This window comes from Salvelinus namaycush, chromosome 8 (genome assembly GCF_016432855.1).
Source record: "Salvelinus namaycush isolate Seneca chromosome 8, SaNama_1.0, whole genome shotgun sequence".
Classification (NCBI taxonomy): Eukaryota; Metazoa; Chordata; class Actinopteri; order Salmoniformes; family Salmonidae; genus Salvelinus; species Salvelinus namaycush.
Window position 1 is genome coordinate 38492642 of NC_052314.1, and position 13269 is coordinate 38505910.

Below are 13269 nucleotides of genomic sequence, written 5' to 3' on the forward strand. Positions count from 1 at the left end.
TTTTGGCGATGATAACGATATCGCTCTCTTTGGCTTGAATCAATGCTCGGGTAACGTTTGCATATGTGGTATGCTAATATAACGATTTATTGTGTTTTCGCTGTAAAACACTTAGAAAATCTGAAATATTGTCTGAATTCACAAGATCTGTGTCTTTCCATTGCTGTGAGCTGTGTATTTTTAAGAAATGTTTTATGATTAGTAATTAGGTAATACACGTTGCTCTCTGTATTTATTCTAGTCGAGTTGTGATGGTGGGTGCAATTGTAAACTATGATTTATACCTGAAATATGCACATTTTTCTAACAAAACCTATCCTATACAATAAATATGTTATCAGACTGTCATCTGATGAGGTTTTTTCTTGGTTAGTGGCTATCAATATCTTTATTTGGCCGAATTGGTGATAGCACCTGATGGAGTAAGAAACTGATGGAGTTAGAAAAGTGGTGTCTTTTGCTAACGGGGTTAGCTAATAGATTTACATATTTTGTCTTCCCTGTAAAACATTTTAAAAATCTGAAATGGTGGCTTTATTCACAAGATCTGTATCTTTCATTTGGTGTCTTGGACTTGTGATTTAATGATATTTAGATGCTACTATTTAATTGTGACGCTATGCTAGCGATGCTAATCAGTGTGGGGGGGGGTGGGGGGTGATCCCGGATCCGGGGTTGAGGTTCGGTAAAAGTTAACTACTTGCACATCGTTACAACACTGTTACAGCCATATTATGTCAATTGAAATGTCTCTATTCCTTTGGAACTTTTGTGAGTGTAATATGTACTGTTCATTTTATACTGTTTGTTTATTATTTATTTCACTTGCTTTGGCAAGGTAAACCAGAAGCCATGGATTACAGGCAGCATCCGCACTGAGCTAAAGGCTAGAGCTGCCGCTTTGAAGGAGTGGGACTCTAACCCGGAAGCTTATAAGAAATCCTGCTATGCTCTCCGACGAACCATCAAACAGGCAAAGCATCAATACAGGACTAAGATCGAGTCGTACTAGACCGGCTCTGACGCTCGTCGGATGTGACAGGGTCTGCAAAGCATTACAGACTACAAAGGGAAGCACAATCGAGAGCTGCCCAGTGACACGAGCCTACCGGACGAGTTAAACTACTTCTATGCTCGCTTCGAGGCAAATAACACTGAAACATGCATGACAGCACCAGCTGTACCGGAAGACCGTGTGATCACACTCTCCGCAGCCGATGTGAGTCGTTTAGACAGGTCAACATTCACAAGGCCGCAGGGCCAGACGGATTACCAGGACATGTACTGCGAGCATGCGCTGACCAACTGGCAAGTGTCTTCACATGCGCTGACCAACTGGCAAGTGTCTTTGACATTTGCAACCTCTCCCTGTCTGAGTCTGTAATACCAACATGTTTCAAGCAGACCACCATAGTGCCTGTGCCCAAGAACACTAAGGTAACCTGCCAAAATGACTACCGACCTGTAGCACTCACGTCTGTAGCCATGAAGTGCTTCGAAAGGCTGGTCATGGCTCACATCAACACCATCATCCCAGAAACCCTAGACCCAATCCAATTTGCATACCGGCCCAACAGATCCACAGATGATGCAGTCTCTATTGCACTCCACACTGCCCTTTCCCACCTGGACAAAAGGAACACCTATGTGAGAATGCTATTCATTGACTACATATTAGCATTCAACACCTTAGTGCCCTCAAAGCTCATCAATAAGCTAAGGACCCTGAGACTAAACACCTCCCTCTGCAACTGGATCCTGGACTTCCTGACGGGCCGCCCCCAGGTGGTAAGGGTAGGTAACAATACATCCGCAACGCTGATCCTCAACACAGGGGCCCCTCAGGGGTGCGTGCTCAGCCCCCTCCTGTCCTCCCTGTTCACCCATGACTGCACGGCCAGGCACGACTCCAACACCATCGTTAAATTTGCCGATAACAAAACAGTGGTAGGTCTGATCACCGACAACAACGAAGCAGCCTATAGGGAAGAGGTCAGAGACCTGGCCGTGTGGTGCCAGGACAACAACCTCTCCCTCAATGTAATCAAGACAAAGGGGCACGCCCCCATTCTCTTCGACGGGGCTGTAGTGGAGCAGGTTGAGAGCTTCAAGTTCCTTGGTGTTCACATCACCAACAAACTAACATGGTCCAAGGACTACATGACAGTTGTGAAGCGGGCATGACAAAACCTATTCCCCCTCAGGAGATTGAAAAGATTTGGCATGGGTCCTCAGATCCTCAAAAGGTTCTACAGCTGCACCATTGAGAGCATCCTGACTGGTTGCATCACTGCCTGGTATGGCAACTGCTCGGCCTCCGACTGCAAGACACTACAGAGGGTAGTGCGAATGGCCCAGTACATCACTGGGGACAAGCTTCCTGCCATCCAGGACCTCTATACCAGGCGGTGTCAGAGGAAGGCCCTAAAAATAGACAAAGACTCCAGCCACCCTAGTCATAGACTGTTCTTTCTGCTACCACACGGCAAGCGGTACCGGAGCACCAAGTCTAGGTCCAAGAGGCTTCTAAACAGCTTCTACCCCCAAGCCATAAGACTCCTGAAAATCTAGTCAAATGGCTACCCAGACTATTTGCATCCCCCCCTCTCCACACCACTGCCACTCTCTGTTGTCATCTATGCATAGTCACTTTAATAACTCTACCTACATGTACATATTACCTCAACTAACCGGTGCCCCCGCACATTTACTCTGTACCGGCACCCCCTTGTATATATTGTAATTTTTTTTACTGCTGCTCTTTAATTACTTGTTACTTTTCTCTTATTCTGATCCGTATTTTTTTAAACCGCACTGTTGGTTAGGGGCTCGTAAGTAAGCATTTCACTCTTAGTTCTACACCTGTTGTATTCGGCGCATGTGACTAATACAATTTGATTTGATTTGATTTAAACACATGTTTCCCATGCCAATAAAGCCCTTTGAATTAAATTGAGAGAGAGAGAGAGAGAGAGATGGAACGAATAAGTGATGAAAAGAGAGATGGGAGAGACAGAGAGAAAGAGAGAGAGGAGGAAGAGCCAGAGCAAGAGCAAGAGAGAGAGAGGAAGATCGACAAAGTAGAGATGGGGGGAGTGATGGGGAGGAAGAACAAGAGACCGATATCAACAAGGAGATGACAAGAGAGACATGGGGAGTGAGAGAGGGGGAGAGAGAGATAGAGACAGAGAGAGGAGAGAGCGGGATCTGGACTACGTTAAAAGCCCTATTTCCTATCCTGCCATACGAGGCGGGTCGGGGTGGGGGAAGGGATAGGAGGGGAGAGAGGGGGAAAAGCACATATATTTTTGTAATTGTTTTTTTTCAGCGTTGAGAGAAAAGTCCTGCTCAAGTCGGAAGGGAGAAAGCCTTGGGAAAGTTAAACAGGTCTGACAGCGAGACCGCAGTGAAATTAATATTTTCAAACAGCAGAAAATGCTCTATTCTAAACACAGGCTGATATGCAGGGCTTTGGCCTGTACAGGGGACACGTTTCACATATTCATACGCACCAGCCAACTCAAGGCTATATCATCATCTTGAGAAGAAAATCTCAGAGCCGAAATCTTGTCGGTTTACATTCAACTGATGCTTTGTTGATAAGGGAACAACTATGGCTACAGTTTCTCACATGATTCATTTGGGCCAATTTCACATGAATGGGGCTCGTTCTCTAAGGCCATTGTGGTTGTACAGTATGTACAGCATGTCCTAAAAATAAGAACGACAGAAAGAAAGGGTGAGCATACTCTTTCTCTTGTCCTCTCCTCATGTCTCCCCCTTTCTCTCTGCTGCTGTTCTTTGGGCTCTAGTCTCCACTCTTCCAGCCTTACTTGTGGAGACCAGACAACCTTCTGTAAAGTATTACGTCTACAATCTCCGTCTGCTTGGAGTTAAATCTAGGATCCCTCTGTTCTAATCTGATGTGAATACTGCGACCCAAGGCCACATCTTCCATCCACCAGTAACACTGTTCTTCTTTTTACCCCTCCCTCCCTCCCTCCCTCCCTCCCTCCCTCCCTCCCTCCCTCCCTCCCTCCCTCCCTCCCTCCCTCCCTCCCTCCCTCCCTCCCTCCCTCCCTCCCTCCCTCCCTCCCTCCCTCCCTCCCTCCCTCCCTCTCTCCTCCTCTCTCTCTGTCTCTCTCTCTCATTCACTCTCTCTCTCCTCCTCTCTCGCTCCCCCTCTCTCACTCTCTCTTTTTCTCTCTCTCTCTTTTCATGAAGGGGGATGGTTGGTATAAGGAGGCTGCTCCGAAGGGGCTAGTTTTGGACATGGAGCCATTTTCCCCCCTCGTGTGTTTGTTCTGGCCTGTGAAAACATCTCTGGAGCGAGGGAGGGAGGGAACAAGGGAGGGGGGGCAGACGAGGAGAGAGGTGTAAGGCCAGGCGCCTGCGGCCGCCAACGTGACTGACAACCAGCCACCGCAACAACAGGCGTCATTGTCACCCTTCATCCCCTCTACACCCCCCCCCTCACCTCAGGCTAGGGGCTATACCTCATCTCCAGGTTCGTGTTACCCCAGATTCCAGGTGGTCCCTGTAAAGGAACTCATGTAAAAGATGAAGAAGAGAAAACATTGAGCGGTTATTAAAAGCTGTGAATGAACAGCTCTAATGTCACGTCACATGGTACATGCAGGCAGGCCTCACTGAAAGCAGATGAGGGGTGAACACACACACATGGACGCTCGACAGGAAGGAGGAAGCAGTTCCTGCTACATGGCCAATCCTCCTTCCCTAAGCCATGTGACAGCACAGTGTTGACCCTCTGTGGGTGTGTGTGTGTGTGTTGACCCCCAGTGTTCCATGTTAGGATGTTTGCCCAACGAATGAACACAACACTGAGTGCTGGGCTAAACATACACAGGTTACCACAGGGCGAGAGTTGAAGATTTCAAACATACCCTGTCCATCTCCCCTTCACTCCCTTTCCCCCTGTTTCTCTTTCCTGACTTTCTCTCCGCCTGTCTGCATCTCCGTCTCATTCTTTAGATCGCTCTCACCCCTACTTCATCTAGCTGTCCTCCCCCTTCCCACCATTCTATGTCCAGCTGAGCTGATGTCCGGTCAGGTCTGGTCTGGTCAAAGCCACAGTGTACACAGGGACGGCTAGCCTCTGGACTGTGGGCTGAAGGGCTGTGGGCTCTGGGTCTATCTGTGTCTGGCCTGCTTGACAAGTCCAGGCCAAGGAACACATACATTACATACATTAGCGTCCATCATCTAAAACCCCGTCAGACCAGAGTACACATACGGAGAAACCAGAGGGAGAAAACCAAACCCTCAAACCCTACGGGAAAACCGTACATCCTTTCCCTGACCACGAAACACACCAACCAGAAGCCTTAGTCACTGTGACACCAGCTAAACCAGGTGTCTACCCGTATCCACCTCCACAACCAGGACTGCGGACTGACGTTTTGACACATCAATGGAAAATATCAAAACAACCGCGGAAGCCTGTCTCATGTCACATGCCACCATTAGCTGACCCCATCTGCCCTGCTTCCCCCTGACAGCTAATCAGCTGACGATGACAGTAATGACGACCAACAGGGCCCATCTCCGGCCCCTCGGGCCCCAGTCAAAGGAAGCCCTGTGCACTCCAATGAAAGAGCCTAATGACTGTGTTTCAACTAAATGAGTCCCGCTTTACGTCACTCTCCTCTGCTCTGCTCTGAGCTGTGCCACTGGCCAGCCTGCTGTCTTATTGTGGCCTATAGACGAACGGGTTGTTTAGCAGCAAAACTGATTTGTGCGCAACCGTTGGCTTCGAATCAAAGGATTGTTGACAACATGTTAACTGCATTTCCTCTCCAAATCTTTATTGACACTGTGCACAATGAGTACTTGTTTTCTCTCAAATACATTGTTACAGTTGTTGGTTAGCTAGCCAGCTAATTTTAGCCACATTAGCGTAGACGTGACAAGAGTCAAAACAACTCAAAACAAGACATGGTATCAATATCAAGATACAACGAGCTGAAACGAACCACCTACGATTCCCCACATGGCAGCGTCTTGTCACTGTTGCTAGCTATCTGACCGTCCAGAATCATAACAACACGCAGACTTGCGCGCGCGCATCGTTTTCGTGACATTGTCAGCTAACCCGTCCATAAGCACGGATGCAGGTCTTGTGGACTTGAATAAATATGAACACACTCTGGCGCATGGCCAGAGAACAGAGTCGACCTGACACGGTCTCTGACTGAGATGAGGGTTTTTTTTTTAGGGAGAAAATACACTTCACATTACAAGACTCCTGAAAGGTCGTCTAGGGAGAGACAGCAGTTATGTAGAGTCCTTATTTTTGACCCACCACTGAAGTACTGTAGGTTAAATATCTACTGAGAGCAAAAAGCTAGCCTAGCCAAGGTTATAATATTTAAACACTACAGTACTAGGATATGGGAAGAAAGCTCTGTAGGATATTTCGAAAACATGTAAATAAAACAAATTGTAAGTGAGAAACAGATGTGTGAGATCACATGTATGTGTGTGTGTGTGTGTGTGTGTGTGTGTGTGTGTGTGTGTGTGTGTGTGTGTGTGTGTGTGTGTGTGTCGTGTGTCTCTCTCTCTCTCTGTGGGTGTGGGTGTGTGAATTAACTAAGTGTCTGATTTCCCCCATCATGCCAGCCTGTTTGATGTTACAATATTCCCAGCCTTTTCCATGGAATATGGCTCGGTGCCTTGACGCTGAACGTCATTCAGTAAAAATGTCCGGCTTTTACGTTCTTCCTTTGATCCGGAGAGATTTCAGCTCTTTAGAAAACAACACGCACATTTCTCCAATACAACTCGCGAGCGCTCGAAACCAAACATTGACAATTCGATTACTTGACAAAATAAACGAGATTGAACCTCTGAATACGTTTGCCAGATAATAAACCATTGAGTAAATATTATATAAACCGCCTCTCACCCCATATCCACATCACAGGACAGTCCACAGGAGAAAATGTTGAAATAAGCCAAGGAGACAAAGAAAGTTCAGACAGTCCTAACACATCCTAGTGAACCAGAATGAAAGTACAACAAAGAAGGGGACGATGAGGAGTAGGAAGGAGAGGAGGAAGATGATGATTGACCAATAGGGGGGAGAGGCATACCCAGCCCCAGATAAGACCCTAGATTTAGGATCACCAACTGTGCATTTGTCCATGTCCTGATTGGTGCTACGAAACACCAGCTGGGGATGGCGATATAAACTGAGCAGACACTAGCAGAGATGGGCTCGATAACGCACTAACACATGCTAGCTGAGGCAAGCAGCATACAACACACAGATGCTAGATTAACCTTGCAGCACAAAAAGGCCAGGTGATGAAAATCTCTACTCTGTCAAACGATCTTGATTGGGAGCATAAATCAAACAGATAAATACCAAAGGCTTTATTGGCATGGAAAGTGTTACCACATACTGTACATTGCCAAAGCAATCTGATCAAATCAGTGATGACGCAGATAGATAATAATAGGAAAAATAATAATACTTAATGAGTAATAACAATTAACAGGACAATACAGTAAGAAATAAAGTCCATAAGTCCATAATGTATGATACACTATCTGACGTGAAAGCTTTGGCCAGACACAACGGAAACACTTCCCACCTGGCAAAAACTGGTTGAATCAACGTAAGGGAATTTAGGCATTTTTTTTCACCCAAATTTTCACCTAAATCCAATGACATGGTGAAATGTTCTGCTGATTTCACGTTGAATTCTGCTTAGTTGACAACTCAACCAATTGCAAATCAAAACTAGCTGTTAAACTGATGCCTGTGCCCAGCGGGTTCCCCTTTCGCGACTGTTTGTACTATCAACTAATCAACTAATTACTTTCTAACACAACCATTCCCCTTCATTCTTTCACTTTAACGATGACCATCTCCTTCGATTTCTTCAGTTAATTTATCTTTCTTCACCCTCACGCTCTTCTGTAACAGGAGCCAGTGTTGGGTTGGGTTAGTGGAGCTACTTATGAAGTTCGGAGGAAAATTGACTACTTACGCAGAGGGTCTCCCTGGCAGAGGGGTGAGGAGTGGATCTGGAAGAGAAGACAGGAGGATTTACAATTTTAACAACAGGGGGAACAATTGCTCCCAGACCGTCGGAGGCTGCCAGAGCCAGACCTCTTGTCCATACAGGCTGCCAGAACTCAGGCCAAGTACTGGCAGTTTTAAAAGAAGAGATCTCCACTAAGCTCACTCTATCAAAGCAAAGTGCGAACTCCGACCTCCTGACAACACGTAACTACACCGGTGTTGATTAAATCAACCAGACAGAAATGTCTGCAAGAAGTCTTGAATTGATTGAGCTGTTGAGTCATGTCGACGAGTCATGCAAAGTTTGCGTCCTGATTTCATAGTCGGGTTCATGCACTTCATAGGAGACATAAAGCCACTTCGTAAGAAAGTCAGAACTATTCACACTCGTAGCCACTTTATAACCACTACCCCCATAGCGTCATCTTACCAAACTTGACGAAGAGTACTCCGGTGGTGGAGACGGTGCCGTAGCTGTTGGTGGCCACACACTGGAAGTAGCCGGTGTCTGTGGTGTCCAAGTTACGGATGCGGAGGCGGGAGCCGTAGGGCGTGGGCCGGTAGGAGATCCGGCGAGGCTCTTGGACCACGGGAGCGTCGTTCTTCAGCCAGCGCACCGTGGGAAGGGGGTTACCGGACACACGGCACAGCAGCTCTGCCGTCTGGCCCAGAGACGTGGTGATGTTGTTCATAGGAGCCTCCAGACGAAGAAACAGGTCTGGGATGGAGGGGGAGCGGGAGTTAGATATGGACATTTAATGTGAGCAGAAATGAGAAAGAGAGAGGGAGGACAGAAAGGGGAGAAAGAGAAAATTAGAGCGAGAGAAAATTAGACACGAGCGTCAGTATTTATTAGCTCTTGCTTTAAACATAAAAACATTTTTTTTAAAGCCTATTATCACAAAAACCATTAAACGGATGACAGGACCATAGTCTTCTCTTGGCAACGAGGTGGAAAGAGAAAGAGAGAAGAGACACCGAGAGGGAGAGAGACAGGCCAACAGTGAGAGAACTTTATAACACATTCATCACAATGACTACAGTGGCATTATTTATGTGAGTGGACAGCCATCTTTAGATCCAGACTATATATACAACATAATGCAGTCTATAAAAATACATACAAGTTTATGAAAGTACCATAAAAAAAAGAACAGTGTAGCAGGTGCATACAGGCATAGAGAATAGTACGAGGAGTGGCGTTTTATTCTGTAACCTTTACTCAGTACACCGCAGAGCCAAATCAGCAGAGAACTGCTGTAATGTGTTGATTTCTATCAAAAGGGTTAAGCAATAAACGCATCCACTAATGGAATGGCCTATTGAAAAGATGAATTATTATTTCTAAATGTTCTAAGACCTGGTCATGTAAGGATTTTACTACAAACCTTGAGTTTAGTTATCTGGACCCTCCTCAAACAATGTTTCAACTCTCCCACAACACTATGGTTCAACTAACCCAGAAGCTACATTTTCCCTCTCTAAATAACACTCCTCAGAAATGACTCTGACGTGTGTGTGTGTGTGTGTGTGTGTGTGTGTGTGTGTGTGTGTGTGTGTGTGTGTGTGTCTGTGTGTGTGTGTGTGTCTGTGTGTCTGTGTGTCTGTGTGTGTGTGTGTGTGTGTGTGTGTGCGTGTGTGAGGGAGGGAGGGAGGGAAAGTTTGTGTTTGTGTGTACTGGGTAGGAATCTGCCGGGTAGGAATCCTTTACAAGATATTTTGTGGTTGCCGCTGTGGTAACAAATTATTTGCCTTTCACCAAGTCTGTGTGTTGCCAGAGGAGTTTCAGGAGCACAGAAGTCATATAAAACTTTGGAAACGTACCTCTCCTCTCCAGAAGCTGCCCTGCCAGACACAGCCTGGTCTTACTGGTAGGCCAACATCAACAGATCAACAGGACAATCCCTGGGGGAGGGGGGGGGGGGGGGGGGGCAGGATCTCAAACACTGGACGTGCATGTCAGTGTGCATGCGTGTTTATACAACGGGTGGGTCTAATCCTGAATGCTATTGAGTTAAAACCGCATTCCAGCCCTGTCTATTCCACAAGTTGTCAAAATGCCTATTTACTCTGTTCCATCTGACTGCTGTCTCATCAGCCCAGCCAGGCAATTTATAAACTTGATCTCCACAATAAAAAGCATCTAGACATTATCTCAGTGGTGGAAAAAGAACCCAATTGTCATACTTGAGTAAAGGAAAGATACCTTAATAGAAAATGACTCAAGTAAAAGTGAAAGTTTCCCAGTAAAATACTACTTGAGTAAAAGTCTAAAAGTATGTGGTTTTAAAAATACTTATGTGTCAAAAGTAAAAGTGTCAAAAGACAAAAACCAAGTGAAATTGCAAAAAAAGTGTCTGGACACCTCTATAACATGCCATTTACATACATTTTGTAGATTTAGTATAAAAAAGTGAACTTCGCATGAAAGCTGAAGGATTGAATAAGAGTGAAACATCACAGTAAAAGGATTTAAGGCCACTTAAATGATTATCAGGGTGATTAACCAAGCTGATGTGGCATTAAACACAAGCTGGTAAATAGCTGTTATCCCACAACACGTCTCAGTCCTCAGCATTGCCATAGCAACCACACGGTGGTCCTTGTTGTTGTTCTATTTGGCTCTTGACTGGGTGACGGACCTAACACGCTGTCACGGACCTAACACGCTGTTGGTGTGAGAGATATGTGTGTGTGTGGGGACATTTGCCTTGGCATATACCCTTCGCACCCCCAGACACACATACACCCGTCCTCCTGCGCCTCCTCCCCCCTCCCTACTCCCTCAGACTCAACACAGCAATGTGGGACTGGCGTGTGGATGACAACCTGACAGCCTGGGGAGTCTAACATCCCCCTCTCTTTCTACCCCTCCTCTCTCCCCCTTCTCCCACAACCTTCCTTCCCCCCTCCCAACTCTCAAATGAAATAAAACTGTATTAAAGTGCAATTAAAATACTTCAAGATACTTTATGGTCATATAAACAGCCTTAACCTTCTCCAACTCCCCCTCAAGCCTCACTCATGCCTCGACATCCCACAGTATCCCACCTACTCTTCGCCTCCGGCTTGCATTCTCTACCCTCATCTCTTCCTCCCTCCATTCCCAGCTTAGCCTCTCAGACCCTGTCTGTCTGACCAGGGAGGGCAGAGGAAGAGCTTGGTTTCCATCGCCTCTCCTCCGGTCTTTAGCCTCCTCTAGACAAACACAGACTCTCTTACAACAATATACAAACCTGGTCTGAGAAATAGAGAGAGAGAGAGGAGGGGGTAGCGGCTATTATTGCATTAGCCCCAGATACAGGCTGTTCCACCACTAAGATCACTGACTCAAGCTTCCTGTAATGAATTTAGGACACGCCCGCGTCACCTTGACCGAAACGCTATTCTTTCCTATACCCAGCACACACACTCAAGTATGCACACACACACACACACACACACACACACACACACACACACACACACACACACACACACACACACACACACACACACACACACACACACAGACACAGACACAGACACAGACACACACAGACACAGACACACACACAAACACATTCTTTTCTCTGTCAGTTTAACCTAACCCGCTAGCCAATTAAGTGAAGGAAGAGCAAATTTGATAATGAAATGGAATAATTGCAGTGAAGATTTTGACGTTCGGTATGATACCAGGGTATAGAGACGGCTCTGTACTCACTGTACTCACAGCTGGAGAGGATACTTGAGTGTTTGTGTCTGCGTCACAGGAGGTTGGTGGCACCTTAATTGGGGAGGACGGGCTCGTGGTAACGGCTGGGGCGGAATAGCTGGAATGGTATCAAATACATCAAACAGTTTCCATGTGTTTGATGCCATTCCATTTACTCTGTTCCAGCCATTATTATGAGCCATCCTCACCTCAGCAGCCTCCACTTGTGTGTCTGTGTGTGCGTGCGTGCACAGATGTCAGAGTGTGTATGACCCAGTGGCCTGATGCTCACAGACAGAGCTGGTCTTTAAAGGAAGACGGTGTTTATGAACAGGAGGGCCGTACTGACACTGACGGATGTCAGAAGGACATAAAACCTTGCTTATTAACTTTCAAACCTGTGTTGGTTAGAGGGGTTGGGAGCCATGAATCACCTCTGACTTAACAAGAGGCCTGCGGGGGCAAGCAGGGGCCACGTGGTCCTCAACTGCCGAGCTGAAACACGCACGTGTGGAATGGGCCAGAGTGTGTATATTTTACCATGGAATTACCTGTATACCTTTGACATGGAAATGACACTTCCCTACAGTGCGCCATTGTGTCCGTGGGAGTCGCATCTTTCCATAGGAGGGGTCATATTCATTTGTAGGCTAAACAGTTCGGACGCTACAGACATTTCCATTAGGAGACCGTTTTTCTAGATGTCTCCTGGTCAGACAAAGACCGCTGTAGCCCTGCCACCTCCCACCGCAGATGCGGAAGGCCGACATCGGTGGATGTGGTGGATTGAGACGCAGCCCATGCAAAAAAAACAAATGTCTAGCATAAACAGACACATTTTTCTGTGAATTTGTTATTTATTATGCCTCGAGCGGATAAATTATATATATATTTTTTTATGCACAGCTCATGAAGCCTCTTGATGATATGAAGCCTGAGGCAACTGCCTCTTCTGCCTAATGGTACGTCCGACAGTGGTCACAAACAGTTAATTCGGAATGTATTCAGACCCCTAAATGTTTTCCACATTTTGCTACATTATAGCCTTCTTCTAAATTTGATAGAATTCATTTTTTCCCTAATAAAAACAAAAACAAAATAATGAAATCTCACATTTATATAAGTATTCAAACCCTTTACCTTTGGCAGCGATTACAGCCTCGAGCCGTCTTGGGTATGACGCTACAAGCTTGGCACATCTGTATTTGGTGAGCTCCTCCCATTCTTCTCTGCAGATCCTCTCAAGCTCTGTCAGGTTGGATGGGGAGCATCGCTGCACAGCTATTTTCAGGTCTCTCCAGAGATGTCCGATCTGGTTCAAGTCCGGGCTCTGGCTGGGCCATTCAAGGACAATCAGAGACTTGTCCCAAAGCCACTCCTGCATTATCTTGGCTGTGTGCTTAGGGTCGTTGCCCTGTTGGAAGGTAAACCGTCACCCCAGTCTGAGGACCTGAGCGCTCTGGAGCAGGTTTTCATCAAGGACCTCTCTGTACTTAATCTGTTCATCTTTCCCTTGATCCTGACT

The 13269-nt window shown here is 46.3% G+C and overlaps 1 protein-coding gene across 1 annotated transcript in view; it reads right to left on the reverse strand.

Annotated features, from left to right (window-relative positions):
* Positions 1-12514, reverse strand: part of ror1 (receptor tyrosine kinase-like orphan receptor 1) — a 45199-nt gene extending 32685 nt beyond the window's left edge. Inside the window, exons 1-2 of the mRNA XM_038998967.1 lie at positions 12493-12514; positions 8481-8768 (exon numbers count right to left, since the gene is read on the reverse strand). Of these exons, the coding sequence (XP_038854895.1) occupies positions 8481-8768; positions 12493-12514 (310 nt within the window). The remainder of the gene's footprint in view (positions 1-8480; positions 8769-12492) is intronic.
* Between the last annotated feature and the right edge of the window lie 755 nt (positions 12515-13269).